Below are 27,770 nucleotides of genomic sequence, written 5' to 3' on the forward strand. Positions count from 1 at the left end.
TCAGCTTTTTCCCTTTAAATAAATTTAAAGTGAAACAACACAAAACACTGCAAACCACAGTGAAGCGGAAAAAAGTGCGAGAGGGTGCGAGAAAGAAAAAAAACACCCCACGGCTCGCGATAAGGAGTCGGCTCACGTCGTTCACGTCAAAGATCCGGTTCTAAGAGCCATTTTGCTGTGATATAATGAGTGGTCACGGTCACATAGCTTTCTGTTGACCTGGAGGTCCACCCATTTGTAGTTGGGCCCCAGTAGCTTTTGTAGTAGCTTTTGTAATAGCTTTAGCCCGGTCGGATTGGGCAGCGAAGGGCTGCTTAAATGCCGCAAACTCCTCTGCTCCTCCACTTGGACCGCCAGCGCTGGCCATAACTATCGCTTGACAGACTGACTATGCGCACCATACACATGCTTTTTTTCCTTCTTTTTCGAATCTTCGGATCACGTGCGTGCCGATCCGTGGAGTGGGATCGGTTCGGGTTACGGATAAACCGTGATCCGTTGCACCACTATTTATATGATTCAGTGAAATAATTTACTCCAAATCCTCCTTGGCCATGCCTCTGCTTAAAATTGATCTGAAATGGTAAAACACTTACTCCCATTCTTTAAACCAAATTCTCAGTGTCCTGAGCTTTTTAATAAATCACTCTTTTTGCAAAACATTGAACAGCTTTTGCTAAATTTGACACAATTTAGTAACTCAGTAACTCAGTGTAAATCATTAAAACCACTGTGACTCATTAAAGGACATGTGCACAGTGACAGCCAGGTTGAGTCAAAGGTTGAAACCAACAAAGCATAGAAACAATCTGAAAATACAGTGGCTTGCAAAAGCATTCGGCCCCCTTGAACTTTTCCACATTTTGTCACATTACAGCCACAAACATGAATCAGTTTTATTGGAATTCCACGTGAAAGACCAACACAAAGTGGTGTACACGTGAGAAGTGGAAGGAAAATCATACATGATTCAAAACATTTTTTACAAATAAATAACTGAAGAGTGGTGTGTGCGTAATTATTCAGCCCCCTGAGTCAATACTTTGTAGAACCACCTTTTGCTGCAATTAGAGCTGCCAGTCTTTTAGGGCAGCGGTCCCCAACCTTTTTTGCGCCACGGACCGGTTTATGCCCGACAATATTTTCATGGACTGGCCTTTAAGGTGTCGCGGATAAATACAACAAAATAAAACTAGTACCGGTACCGAAAAAAAGAAGATTTATTCATAACACACTTGAAAAGACCCAGGAAAACAGAGTTAACGATAAAAACGATAACAAAATAACGCTGAAAACCGATAAAAACCCTGAAAACCATACATTTCACACCTGAGCCTCAACTCTCGCGGCCCGGTACCAAACGACTCACGGACCGGTACCGGTCCGAGGCCTGGGGGTTGGTGACCGCTGCTTTAGACAGTGCACCTGAAGATCAGGAAGGCCAAGGGACTCAGCGTCTCTGTTGTGTAAACACGCCAGGGATTGGGGTAATGTGGGTGACTGTGTAGTGTAGTTGGTGTAATAGTTTTCTATTCCAAACAAACTCACTGCCTTGCTGTGGTCCTGCAGTGTATCCAGTAATGGTGACATGGGATAGGACAACGGCGGTAGGTCATCTGGGTTTCCACTCCACTTCCTTATTTCATACGGGTCCACATTACCGATGCACACAATTTTTTCAAAGTACCGTCTCTTGGCGTCTGGGCGCCACAATGCACTGCGGCGTGACGTCAACTCCAAAGCCCTATTCCTCTCCAACATCAACTGAACTATCAAAGGCTGAAGGTATCTCCCGTCTAACCTATGCTGCCCAGTCACAACCTGTAAGTCAATTAACAAATTATTATACAATTTTTTATGGAAAAATAAAACTCACTACTTGCGTAAATCAGTAGCTTTAAATTCATATGATAAAGGAGGTATAATTTTTTTTGATTTCGGTGCTCTTAACAACACCTTTAAAATAAACTGGATTAAAAAGTATTTAAAAAAATCCCACTTCTATCTGGAACTTTATCTCACATCATGTGTTCTCTAATTTAGGCGGCCTTAACTTCCTACTGCTCTGCAATTATAGTATTCCAAAAATACCACTGAAACTTTCTCACTTTCATCAACAAATTCTTTTGGCATGGGTGCTGATTTACAAACACAATTTCTCTCCACAAAACTGTTTTATTTGGAATAACTGCAATATTATTAATAAAAATAAAACTCTTTTTTAAATAACTGGTTTAATAATGGAATAATCTTGGTTAGTCAGTTATTTAGAGAAGATGGACTCTTATATAATTACTCTGAGTTCCTCAGGAGATACAATGTACCGATAACGCCTAAAGAATTCTCAATAGTGTTCGATGCCATTCCATCTGGTCTGTCCATGTTACACAGATGCTCCCACAGTGCTCCACTACAGGTTACTCCCCCGGATGTGTTACATTCTTCTCTTGGCAATGTTTGCTTTTCCTCTCATAAGTCTATAAATACCAAAATAAGATCTCTCTTTCAGGATGCAATGGTCTCTGTTCCATCAACCATATTTTATTGGGCCAATTTTGTAACAGATATTGAATGGAAAAAAGTTTGGACTTTACCACAAAGGTTTTTCTTAACAAACAAAATTAAAGAGATTTCCTTTAAGTTGATTCATAGGTTTTACCCTACCAAACAATATTTGTCCAAAATTTATGGCTGAAATAAATGTAAATTGTACCTTCTGTCAAGAGCAACCTGAAACAGTTTCTCATCTGTTTCGGTCATGTAAATTTACATGTAAATTCTGGAAGGATTTCCACAAGTTTATTACTGACTTTGTTCTCCCTAATCTTCAACTATACTATAAGGATGTTATCTTTGGCTATTATAATTTTAAAGACAAGGACAATGATGCTTTCTTCTTTATAAATTTGGTTTTATTTTTGGCAAAATTTCATATACACAAAAGCAAAGTCCTCGGCAGAAAGCCTGAACTTCTTGTATTAAAAATGGAACTTGCACAATATATAAGGACAATCTCCTCATCAAAAAACACTAAGGCTCTCAAGACTGTTAACATCTATAACCGACTGAAAGTGCTAACTTGATTTTGGCTCTTGCAAACTTTTGTTTATTTATGTTCCCCTTAATTTATTTTATTTTTTGTACTCACTTTTGTCTCACTGTCCTTTTCCCTCTCTCTGTTCCTCATTGTACTACCACAATGTCATCTTTTATGTGATTCCTGTTTTACTTGACTGTATGTCTAAAATGTGATAAATAAAGTTAAGAAAAAAGAAAGAAAAAAAAAACATCAACTGAACACATCGCGCCACAAAACACAGCAACACACTTCCTCCACACTGGGTGTGAGTGAAGCCCTCTAGTGGGCTACTTAATAAACACTCATAATTGCAATTATCATAGTCACATTAGGAGCAATGTTAGACTGTTTTTTAGTGCTAAGTGTAATTTACATTAAATAGCAATTAATATGAATTACTGAAATAATTTACTCCAAATCCTCCTTAGCCACAGTTGATCTGAAATGTTAAAACACTTCCCATTCTCTGAACCACATTCTCAGTGTCCTAAGCTTTTTTAATAAATCACTCTTTTTGCAAAACATTGAACAGTTTTAATCATGTCTGTGAAGGTTCTCAGTCATCCATGTTAAACACAATTTACAATTTAGTAACTCAGTGTAAATCATTAAAACCACTGTGACTCATTAAAGGACATGTGCACAGTGACAGCCAGGTTGAGTCAAAGGTTGAAACCAACAAAGCATAGAAACAATCTGAAAATACAGTGGCTTGCAAAAGCATTCGGCCCCCTTGAACTTTTCCACATTTTGTCACATTACAGCCACAAACATGAATCAGTTTTATTGGAAGTCCACGTGAAAGACCAACACAAAGTGGTGTACACGTGAGAAGTGGAAGGAAAATCATACATGATTCAAAACATTTTTTACAAATAAATAACTGAAGAGTGGTGTGTGCGTAATTATTCAGCCCCCTGAGTCAATACTTTGTAGAACCACCTTTTGCTGCAATTAGAGCTGCCAGTCTTTTAGGGCAGCGGTCCCCAACCTTTTTTGCGCCACGGACCGGTTTATGCCCGACAATATTTTCATGGACTGGCCTTTAAGGTGTCGCGGATAAATACAACAAAATAAAACTAGTACCGGTACCGAAAAAAAGAAGATTTATTCATAACACACTTGAAAAGACCCAGGAAAACAGAGTTAACGATAAAAACGATAACAAAATAACGCTGAAAACCGATAAAAACCCTGAAAACCATACATTTCACACCTGAGCCTCAACTCTCGCGGCCCGGTACCGGTCCGAGGCCTGGGGGTTGGGGACCGCTGCTTTAGACAGTGCACCTGAAGATCAGGGTCTGAGTGGAGCCCTCTAGTGGGCCACCACACAATTAACCTGACAAATGTCACAGATTAAATATTAACTGTTTATTTCCTGGTTTGTTATCTACTACACATCTGTTTAACCGTCACCAGTTAATCTGTGACACCAGTTAATCTGGAACACCAGCACATGAGTTTGCACTCTTCCGTGAGAGTAATATTCCAGCGTGCAAAGTAAAGACAGCAGACAGTGTGAGGAGAGGTTCTGGTTCGGTTGTTTTGGAAAATCACTCAAGATAAGGTAAGGTTCGTTCATTTAAATTCGATTCTAAGCTTGATAAAAGTCTGATAAAACCAATGCCTGCAATTACTGTCATGAAAGGTCCCTGGAAGGCAGAATTTCCAAGGTTGCAGGCCAAAACCGCAAGAATTACATCTTATATTAAACCGGCTGCAGCCTCTGCACCTGTTACATGAGTTACATGTGCAAAATGCCTGATGATGTTTTGTTAATTCCTGCTGTTTGGGATGCTATAGTCCTCTTATTAGGGATGTTTTTGTTTTCTTCAATGTGGAGCAGTGGCTTTACTCTGAGCCCTTCCTGGATGGCTGAACTCCTCACCCTATGTCTAAGGGAAAAAGCTCATTTATGCTGTTTGAGTCAGTATTCTCATTCTTTTGGTCACTACCCAAAGCTTGTGGCTATAGGTGAGGGTAGGAATGTTGATCGGTTGGTAAATTTATCTTCACCACAGCTGACCAGTACAGTGTCTGTATCCCTGCAGCCCCAGCACCAATCCGTCTGTTGATCTCCCACTCATTTTCTCCACTCACTTGTGAACAAGACCTCGATATACCTAAACCACTGCAACATCTGCAATATATAGAAACAGAACCATGAGCTATGTGCAGTGGTGGTCCTAGCCTGTTTGGCGCCCTGGGCGAACACCCCCCCCCCCCCCTCCTCCTACACACACACACACACAAAACCTATTAAGGATTGTAACATAAAACTGGTGTATACACACACACACACACACACACACATGAAGGGAGAGAGAGTATGCATAGTATGCAAACGGCTATCAAACAGCCATCATAATTCGTCATACAATGAGAACAGGACAAATCAACAATTGACAATGACTAATTAATATTAAAATCTGTAACATAATGTATTGTTTAGAGTTTAGTCTGTTACTGTTGCTATTTTTACCATTTCTTCTTGGAGCAACTGTAACCCACATAATAGATGCTGCCCTCTCCTCTCTGCGCCGCAATCAGCAGGCGCACCTCGCAAACGAAGGGCGCCCTTACTCCCAGCAAATGGGCGATAGAAAACCGATCGGTGCTTATGCCATTCCCAATATGCGCTGGCATGACGTCGGGGCAGCATGAGTACGAGTATTTTATTTTATTTTTTGCCGATGCCTGTGATGCCGCCCCCCACCACGATGCCACCTCGGGCAACAGCCCGTGTCGCCCGTATCTAAAACCGCTACTGGCTATGTGTGTTGTGCATCTGCTAGGGCAGATCTCTACCGAAAAAAAAAAGCAGAGTGCATGCCATTAACAAAATACCGCAGCAATTTCTTTCACACTGAACGAGTCAGATATCAAACAGACCAAAAGAGGGCAATTTGGTCTTACAGGTTAGGAAACCTATTAGCTGAGAGCAGCACATATTTTCCCCATAAAACTATGAAAATAATCAGTGACAAAACGCAGCTGTGGCAGAGTCAAACAGCCACCGGAACAAGTCTGACTTATTGCCAGTTGTTACCTCCCCCCTCACCACCATGGTGGGGGCAACACCAGACAACCTAAGCTAATGAACGAGAGGGACAACAGCGAGGTTAATAGTCAGACAGGATTTATTCATCATTTACCATGCCTTGACAATAAAATACTTGACAAAAGAAAAAATGCGGGGGCGGAGGACCAGGCGGTTGAGCCAAATCAAAGAAATTCACAAAATGAAAAGAGGCCAACACTCTCCCTAAAGTCTAAATAGAACAATAAACAAAACAAAAGGCCTGCCTAGCTGCTTGACAAAAAGGTCTGCCGCCCCATGCCAATAGACACGTGCCATTTTACTTTGAATTGGCCAATAGGTGGAGGCCTGACACCTGAAAGATAAGAGCTACAGAAAAACAACAGGGCTGCGTATCATGGCATGTAACACAGTGAAGCTCTTGCAATGGTTGCATAAGGATCGAATAAGGACCGAATGGCTCGTATGACAGCTCACATTCAAATTAAAATACATACACAGTACAACATGAAGTGAAATGTTTATTGCTGTGCAATTCCGGATCACTAAAAATACAAAAATAAAGTAAAATTCAAAATTAAGTATAAAATTAAAATGTAGAAAATGCAAAATTAAAAGGGTGTATGAATCAGTGGTGTGCAAATTGATAATAAACAGTCAAAAACAGTTTTTGAGGTATATTATTGCTCTTCGTCTGGTTCCTCACCCACAGTGTTGGGAAGGTTACTTTTAAAATGTATTCCACTACAGATTACAGAATACATGCCCCAAAATGTATTTTGTAAGGTATTCTGTTGTTACTCAATGAGAGTAACATATTCTGAATACTTTGGATTACTTAATATATCGTTATGTTTTTTACAACTACACTGAACTATTGCTATGTGATTTTTTTTTTTTTACTTTTACTGAAGGCCACTTACCATATCAATACTAACTAGATTTTTTTCAAAATCTTAATATAAAATGAGTAACAGTATGGTGGACACATTAGGCAAGGCTGCACTTTTTGCAGTGATCTCGTATAGAAACTATTTCTGTATCAGTAATATGTTTTCTTTTTCTCTGTTGATAATCATGTGGAACTGCACATGATTATTTGCAGCTAGCAGGTTGCTTTCCATCAAGTCTATGCAGTCTATGAACTAACGCCAGCTAACGCCAGCTAACAATGTTAGCTTGGTGGCGAGTAGCATTCAGTAATTGTAATAAAAATCACACATCAATAATACATTGAAGATATTGAGGTTTCGCCCATCCCTTTCTTTTTATGAAGTGGTGTTTTAATTTCCAAGTAAGAAAACCATTCATGCCCGTTCACTGCTGGCCCTGTTATTCTGGCTCTGGGTCCATTGTGTAACTGACGCCACCAACATTAACAGGATGCTTACATTAGAGCCTCTGATTGCACGTTTTGTCTGGGTTTCCAGCAATCAAAATCAGAGTATTCCCTTACTCCCCAACACTGCTCACCCAGCATCAACAAACACCATGTGACTCACAGATTTTTCGTTCCTGTGTATATTTTTTATCTGTCTTATGTAGAACCAGTATGGAGCAGATCAGAGACCGTGTTTTCAAGCATAAAAACTACAATTTTGTGGTCAGTCTTACAACTCCAGAGTACTCTCTTGAGAGTTTTGAAATAAAAGACAGTGATGTCTTCCTTGTCACTTATCCAAAATCAGGTTGGTGAAAAATTTCATACATTATTTATATTTGCTGTTTTGTGCTGGCCAGACTGATCCACTGATCACCTCTAATGTCTTTCCCCACATCAGGCACTGTATGTTTTATTTTAAATAATTCTGTGTTTTTCCATCCGTCCATTTTCTTCTGCTTATCTGGGGTCCGGGTCGCGAGGGGCAGCAGCCCAAGCAGAGAAGCCCAGACCTCCCATTTCCTCCAGCTTGTCCGGGGGAAAACCAAGGCCGAGAGATATAATCTCTCCAGCGTGTCCTGGGTCTACCCCGGGGCCTCCTCCCGGTGCGACATGCCCGCGAATCGCCACCTTATTGTGGTAAATGGTAAATGGCCTGCATTTGTATAGCGCTTTTACTAGTCCCCCCTAGGGGACCAAAGTGCTTTACACACTCAGTCATCCACCCATTCACACACACACTCTCACACACTGGTGGAGGCAAGCTAAAGTTGTACCCACAGCAGACTGACAGAAGCGAGGCTGCCATATCGTGCCATCGGCCCTTCTGGCCAACACCAGTAGGTGGTAGGTCTTGCCCAAGGACACAACGACCGGGGCTTGAACCGGCAACCTTCCGATTACAAGGCGAACTCCCAACTCTTGAGCCACGATCGCCCCATGGTGGTGGACTTCCGGTGGTGGAGGGGTTTGTGTGTCCCAAGGATCCCAGGGGCTATGTTGTCTGGGGGGGTTTTGCCCCCTAGTAGGGTCTCCCGTGACAAATTGGTTCTGGGTGAGGGACCAGACAAAGAGCGATTCAGAAGACCCCTATGAAAAAACCATAGAGGGAGCAGTTCACCCTGCCCGCACTGCAAATTATCTGGTGCTTGCCACGATTTAAAATCCTATTTTTAGACAGGCCAGATTATTTGCCTTGTTTTAAAAAAGATTTACTTGTTTCTAAGTCTGGATTTTAGATAATAAACTTAAATTGAGAATAACCACATAATTGTGTCTATATTAGTACAGAAATCCAGAAATGGGAAGAATAACTCTTAAAATAGCCTACATTAGGTCTCTCACCAGATTTCTCTCAAAATATCACTTGTTTCAAGATAGAGTGACAAACTCAATTTGCTTGATTTAGGAAATTCACCCAAGGCACCTGTTGAAAATATGATTTATTCAAAATCATGTCTGACTTCAAAGTTGTACATATAAGGGAAAAAAATTAACCACAATTTATGATACAAATCACATTTCAAAGACAGCTGTTTGTCACAGCATGCCAGCATTATGTGGTACAACATTGACATTGGTTTAGGGAACATTTAATGACTGTCAACTGATATCATCACAAACTACACTAAGCCAATACTTGGTGCAACCCTAATCTTAAGGGTGATTTCTATGGGAAATAATATCAGAAAGACTGTATTTGATTGGCACAAACACACTGTCCCTAAAACTAATAGAAAAGTATGAAGTATAATCAATTAGCTCATGGGCTAATTCTGTAGCTTGAGCAACAATGGGCACAGTTACTTCATATGCCAATAAGTCTTCATTTAAATTCAAAGTTTCATAGCGTTGGTACTCAAAAGCAATAAAAGATGAGTCAATCAAAAAGATATCCTTTATCAGTCCAAACACAGGGAAAGTGCCATCCACATCTGCAATAATCATGGACTTCCCAGCAATGTATTTATTGCCATTTAGAACATACCATTTCACTGAGACAACAGACTGCATGACATCTATTCCAAAAAATTCTTTCATTTTTTCCCTAACATATTCATTATTTTTAACAGCTGATACTGGCCCGGATTCCTTTTCTTTCGCAAAAATAGGATGTTCAGTGCCTATTTCATTTTGACAACACTCAAGAAATTGATTGTGGTTTGCAAGGGATTTACAAACATTTTTAAAATTTAACTTAGAAGCCCACTGTTTAAAATAGGAGTGCTTAGCCTCAAAGCGCATGCACATACTCCTTATTAAAGGTCCAAGCGATAAGATTTGACTGGGAAGATGCAACATATAATTTTGCTTAGGTATTATATTGGCTTCGGGAAAAAGTTGCTTGAACTGATACAGGTGTTCTTCAATCATACTTCTCAGTTGCAATACAGTTTGTAAAGAAATAATGGGAGCAAGAACTATTTGAACTATCATAATTAACTTTCTAATAAATACAACATACTCACTCTCCACACCATACAAAAGAAAAAGTAATATTTTTAAAAGAATTAGCATCTGTCCACAAGACTGTTTCAATTTGTTGTCGTTAGCCGCTAAAGTGCCAAAGCTAATAGGACATGGTTTATCCCGTATTTCAAGAGGTGAGTAAGGAAAATTTTGAATGTCTGAATTAAACTTGTCTAATTCCAATTGTCCTGAGAGAATTAGGTGTTTTAATACAAATTTAACTTCCATTGATGCAACACCTTCAAAAATAACATGCATTATGTCCTGTGGAGTTTGTTTGATCAGGTCAAATGCAGGAACATCAACTAGTCTGCTTCTTCTATTAATTCCATAAGTAGTTTTGAGGGACGCTTTCAATAAATCTGTGCTTGCTTTATCTATTTCAAAACACTGCCTGATATGTTTCTCCAGAGTTCTTTGAACAAACTTCTTCTCCTCAAAAACACTTTGCATATCATCAAAGTTGCATTCACAGTGTCTACATTTGCTATAAGCAAAACCAATCCCTTCTTTAAAGCCAGCAATCTCATGCTGGGCTAGCATGTCTCCGCAAATGGCTATAACAGCACCAAACAATTCCATTTCACCATTTGACATTTTAATCCTTACACCATTGTAAAGCAGTGATAGATCTTGAAGTATTCTTTTCAGTACAACATCAGTACCCCACTGAGAAATGTCATTTGCTTTAGCAATAGCAAGAAGTATTGCAGCTAACTTTGACCTAAATTTTGGATCAACATTGACCAATTTGTTTGCAGAAGCATGGGACCCTAAGGGGTTACATATTTCAATTTCATCTGTGTACAGTATTAATTGCAATGCATTTGGCCTCTGAGAAAACAAGGGGTGAGATGTAAAGAGGGACCCGTCTCTAAAATCATAGAAGAATCCCTCTCTGCTTCTTTGTGGTGCAGTGTTCAACATGGTAAAGATTCTCTCATTAGTCATTAACTGCTTTAGACTTTCAATTAATGGTACATAGTAAAAACTTTTGTTCCTTAAGGACATGACCCTTGAAAGACCTTGCTTTACCCAACATATCTTCTGGGATACTACTACTTCCTCTGCGTTGACTGGACAGAACATTTCCCCTATGGCTCTACTCTGTCCATATGCAATGGTGGAGAAAGGATCCATGAATTTATCAAATGTAGCCAAAGCCTCATCTTGAAGCTGAGTGGTTCCCTCGGCATTATCTTCAAACACTGTCTTCATTCTTTCCTTGAGCGTATCCAAAAGAACAGCCTGATACTGTTGCACTCCTGAGATGATATGTTTGACCGTTCTCTGTGAAAACATTTGAAACAAAAGTAACTTATTCTGCATTTATATATATAAAAAAAAAAAATTCTGAATTCCATTATGAACAAGTAAGACATTGATTGCCTTATGTAATGTATTGATCCATTAAGACTATAACATACCTGTGATAAGTGGCACTGTTCTTGAACACTGATAGCAAAAGCTGCAGCAGATCTGGTAATATCATGTCTGGTAAAGGATGTTGTAGCAACAGCTTCTTCCTTTAGAGCAGAAAAACAAAGTTACTCCAAACTCCTGGCCAATTATAGAAATTCTTACATAACAGGTATAATCAGTTACACCTAATGATTGGTCCATTAAAAAACAAAGTGCATGACAGTGACTAGTGTTACAGTTGTGAATATTCAATATAATATAAGATAATATAATATTCATTCTTTGGAATAAAGAAAAAAGAAGTGGAAAAGAAATCAAAGACAAAGAAACAATAAAAAAGGGGTTGTCCATTTTTTTTTGATGAGGCTAGGGATTGGATTCATGAGAATGAGATTTTATCTTTTTAAATAATGAATTTTTGTTCGCACTTAGATATTAGTTTCTTTACATGTTTGTTGTATTTATTAAATTATTTATGTATTTTTAAATCACGTAATTTAGATTTGCACTTAGAATTTATGGTAGTATTAGTATATGGATATATATTTTATTGTATGCATTTATTAATTTATTTAATTTTCAAGAAAATCATTCTTATCCATGTTTTGGCAGTATTTCTGGCCAACAGATTTTTTTTTACAGTGCTTCCAAATACTCTGTGTCTTACCTGAAACCGTATTCACCATTTCTAATTCTTACGAGATACCCAAATTGCTGCCACATTGAATGATTTAAGCGCGCTGAGAGTGTCTTTGATGCAAACTTCACCAGGAGACATGCCAGCCGCAGAGTGTGTGCCTTCTCCGGCTGCAGCATAGCCTGTACTATCTACACTGAACTGCTATTCTGTTTATTTATTTTTTATTTCATCCTGCAGGATGAAATTGTGATTTAAAATCCAACCATAGTGGAAATCGCTTGTAACAGTTTGAAGAACAATATCTAGCGGTATAATATCGCGAGATCTCGTTAAATTTCTCTTGACTAAAAATGGAGAAAAGGATTAAAAGTAATATAGGACCAAATACGAGGAGTTAGACATAGCTAAATTTGTCATCAGACGCCACACTACATTTTATTTAGTTTAACACTTACCGTGATCGGGCTGTCAACAACCTGAGGCTCCTGGACTTCAGCCAAAGATCCACCAGTTGATATTTCCACGGTGCTGGTTGTTGTTGCAGTACTACAGTTGGCAAAGACTGAAACACCAAAATTTTCCGATCCTAAAGAGTGGGATGTTGGGGGGATCCTCCATCCTCTTGGTGGGCTTCCATTCGTCAAATACAGAGGGTGCGTCCGTTTAATGTGGCGAAAGAATGAGTTAAAAACTCTTTTTCACAGCCATCTATTCCACAGTAAACCCAAAAATCCTGCCTTCGACCATGAGCTGCATTTATGTGGCTAAGGAGCACCTTCAGAGTTAAAGAAACAAAGATAAAACAGATCATACATCTCCAGAGCGCCATGGTGAACTGTTTTCGCGCTGTAGCAATGCAGCTTTACTTTACCGCTCTCCACTGAAGGCCACAGATGAGAGTGTGGGACCATGGGAAAGGCAATTTTAAAAATATATGTATCCTTAATTATCCAATTTTTCAGGTTTAAATTACATCAGTTATATTTATTTTTAGGCAATAAGTGTTTAAGACTGAATTTATATTTTCATTTTCTTTTTTTTTACTTAAAAAAAATTAAATATAAATAATTTTCTGCATGCGCATTCTCAGTTCCTGTCGTGACGTTACTTTCACGCGGGACAAACTCTTTTCCCCTGCTTTGTTAACCATCAGGACCGTTAGGAAGATCAAAATTATTTATCTAAACAAAGTGAACAGTAATTTAAGATTGGTAACATTAAGTTGATTTGAAAAATACTATGGTACAACGATGTTATTAAGATAAAGTCGTGTTTTGTGAGGGCTGCTACTAGTTAGCAGTCTAGCTAATGTGTTAACTTTAGCTAAATGATCTTATTTAAGCTGTAGGATATTTCCAGGTACTGTGAGTGGAGGCTTTGGAACGAACTAGAGAACTGCTGTCACGGCATGGACAAGTTTGACGATGCCATACTGTCTGTGTTGCAGGGTAAGTCTTATTTTTCAGTTATTTTGGTACGTTAGCTAAGCAGCCTTAACATCTGTTAGCATCATTTCTGAAACTTGGAGCTAGGATTGCACTCTACTCTGAACTTTATCCACATTATAGCCTTGAGCTGTCTTTGCCTAAATAGACTTGGAACATCATTCTTGAAGACACCCAAAAATAGTTTTATTGCATTCCTAAATATTTGATAAACTGTTTTAAGTTTGACATTTTATCCTGTTAATATTACTTATTGCTAAAATACATTTATTGACAAAAAATGACCTCAATATGTAATAAGCCACGCCCAGGAAAAGAGAAATAAATATCACTTTTGAAGTTGTTTTTCTCTTTTACAGCTGCGAATATTGATGAGGAAACTTTTAGAAGCTTTACCCGGGATGACCTAAAGGATCTTTTTCCGGGCCATGAAAATTTCTTCCATAGAAAGAAGATTTGGGATTTTATCAGCCAAAAGGTAAATACACATTATACCACTAAGAAGATGATTACTGTCCATATTGTCTAGCATTAATTTGCCTAATTGTGTATTTTTGTTTATATCCCACAACTGTTATAGTTTAAGAGTACTGACCAAGATGCCAACACTTTCCATCGAAGCGAGAGTAACCCCTTAGGCTTTGATGTGTCACAATGTCAGCCTCAAACTTCCACTCCCATTTCCTACACTGCTGACAAAAAAATGAAAATGCCAGACCCACCAGAGTATGTGGTGTATACAGATTCAGAGTTGGACATGGTGCGCAGTCAGTACTGTGCATTGCTCCACAGTGGAAAGGAAAAGGACTGTAGGATGTCGAAGGAGCTCTGTTGCAGACTTGTAAGGAACACAGTCACCAGCATGGTTGCAATCCTCCGTGCTAGTCCCATGGGGAAAGAAGTAACATACCCCTCCAAACTCGAAATGAGAGCAATGTCACAGAAGATTGTCGACTATTACCCCATGTTACGTGATGCTGACACACACATGCCATACGTAAGTCATTCTTTACCCACTACAATATCTAAAATTGAGTGAGATAATAAAAGGATGTACAAATATATATTATTTTACCACAGCTGACCATCTACACCAAACTGTACAAACGACTCCAAAATATGAAGTCTCCAAGGAAGAGGCAGGGCTCCATGCCACAACGAGGCAGGCCCAGGAAGACTCTTTTGTAAAATTGTATTTATTTAAATTTTTACTTTTTAATTATTTTACTTGCATTTTTAATCACTTTTATATTTAAATATATTTAAATGTTCATTTGCTATTTATCTAGGGATTGAGAGTAACGCAATTTCTATTCTCTGTATGTCCTGTACATGTGGCAGAATCGACAAATAAAGTTGACTTTGACTTTGACTTTTTTTTTCAGCTCAGATGACACAGACAATGGGACTGAAGGTGACCTAAGTGGTGAAGCAAGTGGTTCAAGTGACTATACCAAAGTTCTTGAGAGCAATGATGACCTCAGCGAGGATAACTCAAATGCAGGTGTGTACTTTGGTCTGCTGTACTAATGACTTTTGGACATCTAAAACTTCAAAGAGACCACAACAACAACAACAACAACAATCTTTATTTATAGAGCACATTTAAAAGCCTTGGGCATACCAAAGTGCTTTACATAAAACAATAAAAAATAAAACAGTTCAAACATTAACATCAAATACATAAAAGTAACGGATTATGTTCACAGATAAAAGCCACCAATAAGAGTAAACTGCAGCACATAGGTTATAGCGAGGTAAGACTGTACCACCATGATAAAAGACACCAATAATGGAAAGATAGCAGAGAATTTAATACAATAGGTCAATAGGTCACTGCAAGCAAGCCAGCATTTAACTGGTAGAAAAGGCAAGTTTAAAAAGATATGTTTTTAGCTGTGATTTAAAAGAATGAATAGAATCAGACGCCCGGATGCCAATCGGGAGATTGTTCCACAGCTCCGGTGCAACTAGAGCAAACGATCGATCACCTCTAGATTTCAGTCGAGATCTGGGCTGAACCAACAGTAACTGTGAGAATGACCTTAAAGCCCTAGCAGGAGCATATGGGTTTAAAAGTTCCTTAAGATAGCTTGGTGCAGTGTTATTGGTAATTTTAAAAGTAAACAACAAAATTTTAAATTGAATACGATATTTGACAGGCAGCCAGTGCAGATCAGCAAGGACAGGAGTAATGTGGGCAAACTTCTTGGTTTTAGTTAGAATGCGTGCTGCAGCATTCTGAACTGTCTGTAATCTATGTAAAAGGGAAGAGTGGAGACCACAATAAAGTGAATTGCAGTAATCAAGCCTTGACGTTATAAAGGCGTGGATGAGCTTTTCTAGGTCTTTATACGGGATATAGTGCCTGGTCTTAGAAATAAGGCGAAGCTGGTAAAAACTGGATCTGACAACAGCAGACACTTGTTTATCAAGTTTAAATGAGCTGTCAAATAAGACACCCAGATTCCTAACAGTGTCAGAGAAAGAACTAGTGAGAAAACCAAAGGCATCCCGAAGTTTGGCACGAAGGGCATTACTACCAAAAATCATAATTTCAGTTTTCTTATCATTGAGGATAAGAGTATTTGCCAAAAGCCATTTCTTGACCTCACACATGCATTCTCGAAAGCTATTCAAAGACAGAGCAAGATCATCGTTTAACTCAAAATAGATCTGGATATCATCCGCATAATAGTGAAAAGCAATGTGGTATTTCTCAAAGATAGCACTTAAGGGAAGCATGTACAATGAGAAAAGGGTAGGGCCTAACACAGATCCCTGGGGGACACCACAGCAAACAGGTACAGCCGAAGAAGAGGATGTGGCCAAATGTACCGAAGAGAGCCGATTGGAGAGGTAAGATTTAAACCAATCCAAGGCAGCGCCCTTAATGCCTACAGTGTGCTCTAGTCTCGCCAATAGGATGTTGTGGTCAACAATGTCAAATGCCGATGAAAGATCCAATAGCACTAGGACAGAGGGGCGTCCATTGTCAGCCATTAGTAAAAGATCATTGAAAACACGAAGCAGCGCTGATTCAGTGCTGTGATGTTGTTTGAAGGCCGATTGAAATTTATCATTTATATTATTCTCATCCAGGAAGGTCTGCAATTGAAGCAGAACCACCTTCTCAAGAATTTTAGCCAGGAAGGGAAGCTTAGAAATCGGTCTATAGTTGGCAAAATCACTATGATCAAGGTTCCTTTTTTTTAGAACAGGTTGAATTATAGCATGTTTGAGAGCTGAAGGTACATAGCCAGAAAGCAAGGAAAAGTTCAATATGGACAATAAACAAGGTCCAATTGCATTAAAACAATCCTTGACTATACGGGATACCACCTGCCCTCAGTTTTCTGTTCAGAGTGCATCACAAGATTTATACAGTGTTGAGTATTTTCCTTAACTTTCTAGCTATTCCCTGTTATTACATTCTGCTCATCTTCTGTTTTTTCCTCAGAGAAAGAATCCCAATTGCCGCTACCCTCCACTGTACCAACTACGTCAAACAATACTACGCTGGCTTTACCACTATTATCCAAGTCAGCCTCATGCTCTGCACCCAGGCCTGATATAGGTCCTTCAACTGCACCTCCAGATGATGTTGTTAGTAAGTCCACCATCACCCTTATCTACCTCTCAGTCTGACTGTGGTTCCTCTTACAGCTCTTTCCAAAATATGGTTGAAGCAATGAACCCCGTTCTAAGTGTTTATTCCATAAATCATAGTGGTTTGGCATTAACTCGAGTTGGTGTGTAAAATCAACAAATGATAGATCCGTCATTCCAGTTTGCCAGTTAGCCATAGTAAGTATTTTAATACTTTGTGTTGTAATGGGTGTTACTCAGTGCTGATTATTTACACATGTAAATCCTCATGCTGGTCACATCTATCATGCCTTATCACAGTGTTTCTGTCATAGATCAAATTACCTAAAATATTTTTATCCATCAGCTCATAATCACTGTTCACACTGATGTGAACGATATACACAGTAAACAACCTTTACCTTATTTTCACCACAGTTTTATTCACGGGCATCTTAAACTTTCGTTTTAATATTTGATTCTGTTCAATCTAACAATTAACATAAATCCATGATCATTATAAGAAAAGGACAAAGGGAAATGATCAGGACATATAGGGTCAGTTCATTACTCAAACAAATTTAACCTAAACATTAATTCTCATAAATATTATACTTAAAAACAACCATGCAACCTTACTAGAAATGACTGATTATAAAAATCTGAATTTTGTGAAGTCTAGTTACACCATGTCTTACAATTGCTCTTTGCTTTCCCTAGCAGACCATGACAGCCTGAAGATGCAGGCAAGACATTACAAAACCTTGAGCAACATGTACAGGAAACCCAATGCAAAACCCAACCAAAGTGACGTCGCTCAAATTTTGGACCTGGAGTTTGAGGCCAGACGAGCTTTTGTTGACGCAGATGTTACAAGGGAAGAAGACAGGCCTAGAAAAATATTTGAAGCATACCCGTGCTTCAAAGACATAGGAAATGTAAGTTCAACTACCGTCAGTTAAATTCCTTGCTTTCTCTGGATAGGTTTAGCTAGTTCTTGACTAACTGAGCACAACTTTGTCATAGGTGATGGATGAACTGCGTCGCATCATTGGTGGCTCCAACTGCAAATACATAGATCAAATGAAGGGTCGATGGGCAGAGTTTTGTTCGAAGGTGCAGTTCTATGGCATTTGGAAGAAGGTCCTGAAACCTCCTCTCCCCTTGGATGTACGTGGAGGTAAGTGGCCTTTGCATACATTAAATCCATACATCAGATATGTTCGGATTGCTTTGTTGAGATACTTTTCTCCGTTCACAGTGGATTTTACTGTCACTCTCTTCAATGCACTTCCATCTCTTTTTCCTTCAAAAACTACACCACCAAAGCGGCTGGGAGGTGCCAGTGAGGCTCTCCTTCATATCCTCAAGGTGCGAACAGCTGCAATACCAGCCACTGTAACTTGTACTCCATTTACTTGTATTGTTATTATTAATATTATTATTTTGCTTTTCCTGCTTAATAAGAGTGGGTTGAAGTTCAATTCAGCAGGGATTAAATTACTCCTTATTCAGGATTTCTTAATTGTTATTCAAAACCTACTCCAGAGAGGCAGCACAGAGCAAAAGCACATTGCAGTTAGGATACAAGTAGAAGCAGTAAAATGATATATTTAAAAAGGCCTTCAAAAACTAGAATATGTAACAAAGTTAAAAGAAATAGTTTTAAAAAAAACAAATGAGAAAAAAAGCACAAATAGACATGATAAAAATGCTGCAAACTAGAGAAAATTCATGCTCAGAATTAATACACAGCAAAATCTCCAGTGTTAAATTAACACTTTTGACAGTGTTATATGTTTAAAAGTAACCTAGTCGGTTTTGAAGATTAACAATGGCTAACACTGAGCAGTGCTGATTTTCTAACACTAGAATATTTCTAACATTTTGAGTTATTTTCCAGTGTTAGAAAATCAGCACTGCTCAGTGTTAGCCATTGTTAATCTTCAAAACCGACTAGGTTACTTTTAAACATATAACACTGTCAAAAGTGTTAATTTAACACTCAACAGTGTTGTATTTAACACTCAGAGGTGTGGACCCATATAGACACTCTCCAGTGTTAATTTAACACTGGAGATTTTGCTGTGTACATTTCCAAAATTTCATATTTATGTAAGTCAGATATTTTATATTTATTTCTTCTATTCCAACAGTAAATCAGTTGGAGCATTCTAAACTCTTGATATTGCTTTTTGTGTCTTAAGCTGTTTGGATGCACAGCAACCCTTTCATTTAAAATCTTGAAGAATTTGTCCTTTTTTTGTGCTTTTCTAGCCGGGTGAAGATGCAATGCTATACCTGGAGAAGCGGCCTCTCTCCTCCCCAGTGCTGCTTTTTGATGGAACAACCAGCATTGTTGCTGTAGGAAACATACCAGTGACCACTCTCCCCTTGGAGGATTTCTGGGAAGGAATGTTGGTGTTGATGGCATATTACTACACCTTGCACTTAACATACCCAAAATGTGTTGCAACAGTCCTCTCTGTCATACAAACTGAGGTAATCACTGATGCCATCCATGATCAAGATGCCACTAGTGCATATAAGAAAGCAATAGCTGAGTGGAAGTCGTTCTTTGAAAAATAGGTGAATACCAAGCAGGATTTTATCAGGTCATTTGCAGTTTGTTTAGTTTTGTAGTACGTTTGTACAACTTTGTTCCTAATTTGCCTAGCAATGTCCTGAGAAACGGCTGTACTTATAATGCTTTACAAATGAAAGTTGTTATTTTTTTTTCTTAGTGACACTTTACCTGAGGCATGTAAAGCTTTAAGTCAGTAATGCCATTATTTACAACATTGTGAGACTATGTGACTGTCACAAAAGTTTAAGGCCAAAAATGTAATTTCTTTTCTCTGTTTAGGCCTTTTAAAGGGTTGATTTAGACTTTTAGGGATTGTGCAGCAGCCCTATATTGTTTAAAAAAAGGATTTTGTTCTCATGAGAGAAATAAATGTTGACATATATCACTCTTGTCCTGGTTGTGATTTCAGTAGAAGCCAAGGAGTATTCTAGGAAAAAGGTCTGTTTTAAGGTTTTTTTGCCTGGATTTAATATTGATTCGGCTCTATTTTAAGATAAGCCAACCTGAATCAAGAAACAAATTAATCATACTTCACTAATATTGAGTAGTTTTTCATAGTATTAGAACAATTTTTCTTGTTGCAGTGCATTCATTTGCTGCAAGTAAGAACTCAAAACATAAAAAAAGACTGTAATTTAGCATATTTAACTTAATTTTGGGACTTGATATCAAGTAATTTTATCTTAAATTGAGCTTTTTAAAGCTTATTTTAACCCTCTTCAATTCTCAAATGTGTTCTTTTATTTCTGGATTAAAAAATCTTATTTCAAGATTTCTTATTAAGTAAAATAAACTTGCTGCATGGACAGATAATTTCACTTGTTTTCAGTGCTTTTTGTATCAAATGTAGTATTTTTTTCCTAAATATAGACTAGCCATTTTTGCAGTGCGGGATAGGGTTACCGGGGCCCCGCCCTGGAGCCAGGCCCTGGGGAGGGTGCCTGAGGACAAGCGTCTGGTGGCCGGGCCTTAGTCCATGGGGCCCAGCCGGGCACAGCCTGAAAAAGGGACATGGGCCCATCTTCCTGCAGGCCCACCACCCGCAGGATTCCCCGTAGGGGTCGGGTGCAGTGTGAGCCAGGCTGCAGACCAATCTCCGTCTACCAAGACTGGCAATTCTGTGTTTTTATTTCAGTATATTTTTTTTTGTCCTTTTCCTTTCGTACAATGAGGTCATTGCAGAGTAAGGCTACGTTCACACTGCAGGCGAAAGCGCATCAAATCTGACTTTTTTGACCATATGCGACCCATATCCGTTCATGGTATGACAGTTTGAACAGCAGAAGTCCGATATTTTCAAATCCGACCTAAGCTACTTTCGTATGCGGTAGTGAATCCGATACATATCTGATGTTTTAGAAACCGACTTCTGTTTGAATGGTCATGTCGCATTAAATCTGTCTTTTACGTCACTGACACAAGACAGATGCCAATTATCAGCGCCCAAGAAGACATTGTGAACGCTTCCTGGCCATCCAGTGAAACTATTGGGAATACAACGTTGGAGAAACGTGAACATTTTATTTGTACTGTATAATCTGCAGATTCTGACAGAAATCTGCAACTATCCCTATCCTTTGAAGCATCGCTCCTCTCTAAAACAGCAATAAGGATCATTATTAGGCCATTTGTAAATAACAAAATAACTTTATAACTTAAAGCAAAATTGGGAAACGTAAAGTCAGAAACAAGTCTTTATATTAAGGACCATCAGTCAAACAATACTGTTTGGTCTGGGTCTAAACAGAGCGCGTTGTGTGTGATGTCTTCTTTTGCGCATTCAGGCCACTTTGAGGGTTCACACTAGAGCGCATTTGCTGTCACATTTTATTTGTAGTGTGAACAAGCAGACACAAAAATCAGATTTGATCAAAAAATTGGAATTGAGCATTAAGACCTTCAGTGTGAACGTAGCCTAAGAGGTTCATCAAATCAAGTAGAAATAGGAGAAAAAGAGCTATAAAAATGTACAGGCTTTAAAACATATTTTAAAAGATATTATTTGAAATCAAATTTTGACCCTAAATTTTAAATTGTTTTTTTTTAATTAATGACTTTTACAATTTTTACATTTAAGTAACAAACTGTTAATATTCCGATTTTTAAAAAATATATATATCAGATCGTGTATTTGATGAGGAATCCAAAGGACAACGTGGTGTCAAAGCTGGAAAACTCCCGAGAGCTTTCACCAGTTTTTTGAGTGGTACATAACAGGAAACGGTAAGTTTCCTCACTTTATAGTAATCAGTAATTGATTCATCATTATGTGTGGACCCTCTGTTAGAGGGCCTGATTTAGTACCCAGTGATTTTGTGGTGCTGTGCTACACAGCAAATCCAGCATGTCCAAATTAACACTGTCGGATTTGATTTCAACACTATTAAAGTGTCTATATGGGTCCACACCAGAGAGTGTTAATTTAACTCTTTTTGGAGAGTTGGTACGTTAACTCTGATTTAGTGTTAAACACCAAATCTGTCTGGAGTTGATAATTTAACACTTGGTGTTAAGAGTTTATATATTAACTCTCAAAGAGTATTTTAGTTTAACTATGTAAGATTTATCTTCTAATTAATTCTAAAAAGCGGGAATTTTACTGTTCTGAACTTCTAGAAATTTCTTTTGGAAATAAACATTTACTAAAAAGACGCAATGGTTTTTGAAAAACATTTATTCTGAACTGTGCACCACAATTTCAAAACATTTTCTGAAAGATGTAACAGTATACATGTTCTCACTTTCATTAGAATTTTGTTTATCAAAAGGTCTGACATAGGTGAGCTGGTAAATGCAAATAACAGCATTCTCATCACTTATTTCTTCAATACAATATGCTTGTCCTTCATTCATCCCTTTGTGGAACTTCAACGCACTTCTGCTCTCCCCCATATTCCATCTTCACAAGCATATCCTGTGCGGAGATCGAATAAAAATTAGTTGACACTAATTAATGGCCCAAATAATCCAGTAAATAATTGCAGCACAGTAAAAAAAAAAAGGAATCCTCTTTGAGCCATTACTTGTGTAAAGTATTTTCCCAAAAGACAAGGACACAGGCAACAGGTAATACTGAACTAAATGTAAAACCTCAACCTTTTTCATTTTTACCTAAACCGTGTGCACAAAACTCTGGAGGGATCTATGCTAACGTAGAATCCAGTCAGGACGTCAGCTACTGCTGTTTGCTCGTTTGTTTGTTTTTTATATGTGCGATCGTTTTCAGGCTTCAAGTAGCACCATTATACCAACATTTCACATTCTAGACATTGTTTTAGGTGTATTTGACCAAAAGTTTGACTGAAAATTCACATGCAAGCTTTTTTCAAGGCTGTGGTATTTGCCCGCAAACAATACCTTTCAGCTAGCTAAAACAGAATATTATGCTATCACCGAGCAACATGGCTAATGCCTTTCACACAGCTTTGTCTCAACTCCAAAGAGCCACAGAAGTAAAAGCTAATAATAATAATTGAAACAATCTTTGAAAAAATGACTTACCCAAGCATGGCAAACAACTCAAATATGTAGAGCAAAATGTTCTGAAACGGCTTCACTTCAGCTTCGATTGGAGCCGTGCTGGGGGCGGAGTCTGTGAATTTACTTTATTGGTGTCGTAGCCCCTGTAGGAGTTCAGAGTTAAGAGGTCAAGAGTTAGTGTTTCCATTGTAACACCTCCAGATTTGACAGAGAAACACTCATTTTTAACACTCGATTTTAACTACTATCATTTTACACCTCAGAGTTACATTAAAAGAATGTGACTCTGCTTAGAGTAAAATTAACTCTACTTTTGCAAGAAGACTATTAACACCAAAACATTTAAAACTTTTGAATTTGCTGTGTAGTATTTAGCACCGACTCCAGTTTTGTGTGTGTGTGTGTGTGTGATGTGTGGATTGAGCACATTGACAAAATCTGTACTACATTCGGAGGCACACTACCACTGCATGATTAGCATGGGGGACTGATCATGCCTGCAGTCATGCTGTAGGTAACTACAGAGCTTACACTTGAGCTCCTCCTCTGACATGAGGGTTGTATGTGAACTCAATTAAATGACAATGCCAAATGACTGGATGCATTATGCCACTACACAGTTTTTGCGTCATCCTGGTTTGACCACGTCAGGGAGTGGTATTTAAACAGAGACCAGTACAACATCCTCTTCCTGACCTACGAGGAAATGATTTTGGTAAGATGTTTCTTCGCATTTTTTGTTGTTCCTAAGGAAAAGCAAATAAAATATCTGGCAGAGTTTAAGGTTCTTTTTCTGTTGCGTTCCTGCTTTTCTTTCAGGACCTGAAAGGATCAGTGAGGAAGATCTGCAACTTCTTAGGGAAAAACCTGACTGAAGCCGCCATCAGTCAAGTTGTGGAAAAAGCTAAGTTTGAGAAAATGAAGAAGGACTCGAAAGCAAACTATGAGCACATTCCACCAGAGAAGTTCAGTGGAAAATTCCTGCGCAAAGGTAACATAACAGACCTGCAGCTGCTGTGCAGAAAAATGTTATATCAGGGTTTCAGGTGTTGTGTTTTTGTCTTTATTACAGGTCAGATTGGAGACTGGAAGAACACACTGACTGTTGCACAGAGTGAAAGAGTGGATCAAGTCCTTCAGGAGAAACTTGGTGATTTGCCTTTGAGGTCCATCTGGGAATAAGCAGAGCAGCTCTTCAGGGTCTCCCAGGAGCTTTAAAAGCATTGATTTCTGTCATGATATGAGGTAATTAGACGCAGGGTTTCTTCAGCACAAACTGATTTTATTGAACCGTAGCAGCAGTGTACGTGGCTACATCAATAATCTAAAAAAAGATCTGCTATTTAAATAATAATAAAAAAACAACATCAACAAAAGATTAATGTTTGCTCACCCAAGATGAATTCATGTCATGTAGATCATGATTCCAGAAATCAATAATGTTCATTAATAAAATGTTTATCAGTCAACATATCTGACATGCCTGAAACCAGTACAGTGCGCTTTGTATTCTCATAATTTCTGAATAGTCACTAACTGTTAATTGTGTTTTTGAATCACACTGCTTTTGAATGTAGCCTTGACCTTCAAATATAAGAAATTTCTTTACATAAATGTACTTTTGCCATGAAGACAGTCTGACTTTTGGTTTACCCACAAGTGATTTCTCCTCCCATGAGTCAACATTTAAGACAGAAGTATCTCATTTATTTGTGTAGAAGAATCCAAAGGAAAGGATTCTTTTTTGGTAAGAAACAAAACATTACAAGAAGAAATTGTGCAATTGCAGTGTAATTTTGGTTAAAGACGTGACATTCTTCCTTTATTTGATCTGATACAGAATCAAACCTCAGACCTGCAAACAGCATCCACTGAATATCATGTAATTAATATGTACAATACAGGTTCTTAACACATGATTTATGCAAGATAATAGACTATTAAAAAATAATAATAAAAAAACAAAACAAATCTAATTTGAGAATAGCCAACTTTTACATCCAAGTTGTTTGTCCAAGTCTTCAAATTAATTTTCGTGCAGCATAACACACCCGCTTGATACCAAACACAAACCTAAGGTGCACTTGATATCATTGTTACATGCTTATAGAGCTGAAGAAAATGAGGAGGGCCTTCATAAATCCAACAGACCTGTAAGAACTCATTCTACATATTATTATTTAAATGCAGAATAAAACACTTAAAGATTGCGTGACCTAATTCAACATGTTATATTCAAAAAAAGAGTTACTGTGCATGAAAATTCAAAGTGCACGTCTCCAAAGTGTGTTTTGAGCTGTTAGAGAACCAAACACTATCATATAAGGAGCTTATTTTGTCACAGCCTGCCATAGCTCAGGTTGTAGAACCAGTTATCCAATACAAACAGCGTTCAGTGTTCCTCTTTCACATGTGCTGTAGTTTTTCCAAGCTGATTCATATAAGAGGAGTGAGAAGTGAAATTCTCTGGTGTGAAAAAACAAAGACTGAACTGGCCTAAATGCTAAGCGTTATGGAATGCACTGCAATGCCTGACGTAGGACAAGAAGTGTTTGCCATAGTGATGGGTGACGTGGCGTCTCCACATAAGAAGATGCCCAGAAAGCTGCAGAAGAAGCAACGTGAGGCAAAGTGTCACGGTGCGGCATGGCACACCGTGGAAGGAGTGGGGAAGGAGGACCCAGGCGCGGTACTCTGTGTATAAACAGTGCGTTTATTTACAGTGATGGAAACAATAACAGTAAATCCCCGTGCTCTCCCGTGACTCCCGTGTCGTGTCTTCCCAAAAAGTCCGTGCTCCGTGTTCTCCACTGCCGTGTGTCCACACACACCCCGTGCCTGCTGCCCTCCGATGTTCCACGCTCCTCCTGAGGGGAAAATGACAGAGGGAGCCGTCAAGACACTTAATTCCAGTAGGCATACACTCAGACTTTAACTAAGCAGAAGACTAACGTGGAGTCTCATGCAATTGTGGCGAGACGAGGTTGGGATATAAAGTAAATACTCTTCAGTTTTAAAGAACGACAACGCCACCCTGGGAATTTCACCCAGAGAATACTGGAAATGACACTAAATCACCAAAAAGGCACTTAGGTTCGCTATACTCAATCCAGAGACGAGGTTCAATAATAAACAAATTGACAATTTATTGGTAATTATTTAAAACACCGAATAAAAACATAACAGGGCTCTAGACTAACTTTTTGACATGGGCGCACCGGTACGCCTAACTTTAAAAATTTAGGCGTACCGGCACAAAAGTTAGGCGCACTCAAATTTTTCAACCGCATCGCTTAACACCGCAGTTTTACATGTACACTTTCTTTGGGGGGGGGGGAAGTCCATACAGACAATATTAATTTCTAAATTATTAACTAACAAACTTGTGCTTAAAGTGCTTTGTCAATATTGTAGAAAATGTTAAAAACTTAATCATCATCTTGGCCTCCTCTGACGACCTGTTTGCTGCTGTCTGCTGCTGAAAGGCCGTGGGGAGAGGGGACACTTGGGCAGTGCATTTACTGCAGCATATAATGTGTTTTCTGGATACACTGTGCTTTTTCAGCATTCAAATATTGATGGCACCGTGTCAGAGCACTGGCTATGAATTTCAGACAGATCAGGCCTTAACTTAACAAAAAAGTTATCAATAGTTCTTTTCATCTTTTCTTATTACCCACAGCTACAGTACATCCACTTCTCTCAGGCCTAGGCTGCTCACTAGGGCTGAGTATCATCACTGATTTCTATAATCCATTCAATTCCGGTTCTCAAAGTCCTGATTTGATTCAATTTAGCCTCAGACAGTCAGAAATATTATAATTCTGATCATTTATCAGTACTGATACACATGAGACTTCATCAGAATTGTGAAAATCACAGCAGATGCCTTTGTGTGAAAGTAACTGAGAATAAAACACAGGAAAACATGAAGGAGGTTTTCCTGGTCTGGCTTTTTATAGCAGATAACCTTAAATATTCTGCAATTTTGCATAATTTTAAGAAATTTAAATTTCTTCAGTATTGAACAGCAGAAATTAGGCTTTGTCCGAGGTCATTTAAGTGAAAAAAGAAAAAGCGCTGTAAACAACGCTAGACTGGTGGGTAATAAGCGAATGAATAATGCAGAAAACAGATTTGAGACGGGAAACTGTTCCTGAAGTACAGAGAGAGAGAGAGCTGTGCAGGAAGTGTGATTTTTATCGTGGTGGAAGCAAAACAGCAAAAGTCAGAGGGAATTCATGACGACATTGATCAAATGTGAAGCGCAGTTTGCTGCTTCTTTTGCTGCAGGCTCGGTGAATTTTGGTTGGAGAGAGACAAAACCTGCAGCTCAGAATCAGCGCAAAAAGACGTAAACACAGCGCGGACCCGAAGAATCGCTAAGCTCCGACAGCGTGTCCGTGTTCAGGCCGTCGGGTGAGAAAGCCGAGAAAGACGAAGCTGATTCTGATGTGTTGGGTCCGCTCCGTGTTTAGGTCTTTGTGTGGAATCCGTTAATGAATTGATATCGCTTTATTCAAGCTACTCACCTCTCTCTTCCACCTGCACTTTCAACTGGACCACGGCCAATCAGAGAGGTCCCGCCCCTGACTATCTCTGATTGGTTTAGTCCACGATAGGGGCATAATGTGTG

At 38.7% G+C, this 27,770-nt stretch overlaps 2 protein-coding genes across 2 annotated transcripts; both read left to right on the forward strand.

Annotated features, from left to right (window-relative positions):
* Positions 1-4,581: 4,581 nt before the first annotated feature.
* Positions 4,582-20,028, forward strand: LOC143412323 (uncharacterized). Its single transcript, XM_076883430.1, has 11 exons — positions 4,582-4,649; positions 13,394-13,482; positions 13,839-13,957; positions 14,060-14,476; positions 14,560-14,663; positions 14,865-14,983; positions 16,940-17,089; positions 17,788-18,005; positions 18,094-18,247; positions 18,329-18,438; positions 19,345-20,028. Exons 2-11 carry the CDS (start codon positions 13,443-13,445, stop codon positions 19,654-19,656), a joined length of 1,743 nt encoding a protein of 580 aa, XP_076739545.1. The 5' UTR covers positions 4,582-4,649; positions 13,394-13,442; the 3' UTR covers positions 19,657-20,028.
* Positions 20,029-21,080: 1,052 nt separating this feature from the next.
* sult3st1 (sulfotransferase family 3, cytosolic sulfotransferase 1) lies at positions 21,081-24,327 on the forward strand. The gene is made up of 5 exons (XM_076882800.1): positions 21,081-21,154; positions 21,822-21,877; positions 23,755-23,849; positions 23,954-24,125; positions 24,207-24,327. Exons 1-5 carry the CDS (start codon positions 21,081-21,083, stop codon positions 24,314-24,316), a joined length of 507 nt encoding a protein of 168 aa, XP_076738915.1. The 3' UTR covers positions 24,317-24,327.
* The last annotated feature ends 3,443 nt before the right edge of the window (positions 24,328-27,770 follow it).

This window comes from Maylandia zebra, linkage group LG4 (genome assembly GCF_041146795.1).
Source record: "Maylandia zebra isolate NMK-2024a linkage group LG4, Mzebra_GT3a, whole genome shotgun sequence".
Classification (NCBI taxonomy): Eukaryota; Metazoa; Chordata; class Actinopteri; order Cichliformes; family Cichlidae; genus Maylandia; species Maylandia zebra.

Bases quoted from the DNA above. Each gene is read 5' to 3' on its own strand.
- LOC143412323 (XM_076883430.1), top strand. From the start codon at position 13,443: ATGGACAAGTTTGACGATGCCATACTGTCTGTGTTGCAGG. The intron at 13,958-14,059 runs GTAAATACACAT...CAACTGTTATAG, and splicing joins GGGATTTTATCAGCCAAAAG to TTTAAGAGTACTGACCAAGA. The intron at 18,439-19,344 runs GTGCGAACAGCT...GTGCTTTTCTAG, and splicing joins CTCTCCTTCATATCCTCAAG to CCGGGTGAAGATGCAATGCT.
- sult3st1 (XM_076882800.1), top strand. From the start codon at position 21,081: ATGCCAATTATCAGCGCCCAAGAAGACATTGTGAACGCTTCCTGGCCA. The intron at 21,878-23,754 runs GTAAGTTTCCTC...GCCACTACACAG, and splicing joins GTGGTACATAACAGGAAACG to TTTTTGCGTCATCCTGGTTT. The intron at 23,850-23,953 runs GTAAGATGTTTC...CTTTTCTTTCAG, and splicing joins CCTACGAGGAAATGATTTTG to GACCTGAAAGGATCAGTGAG.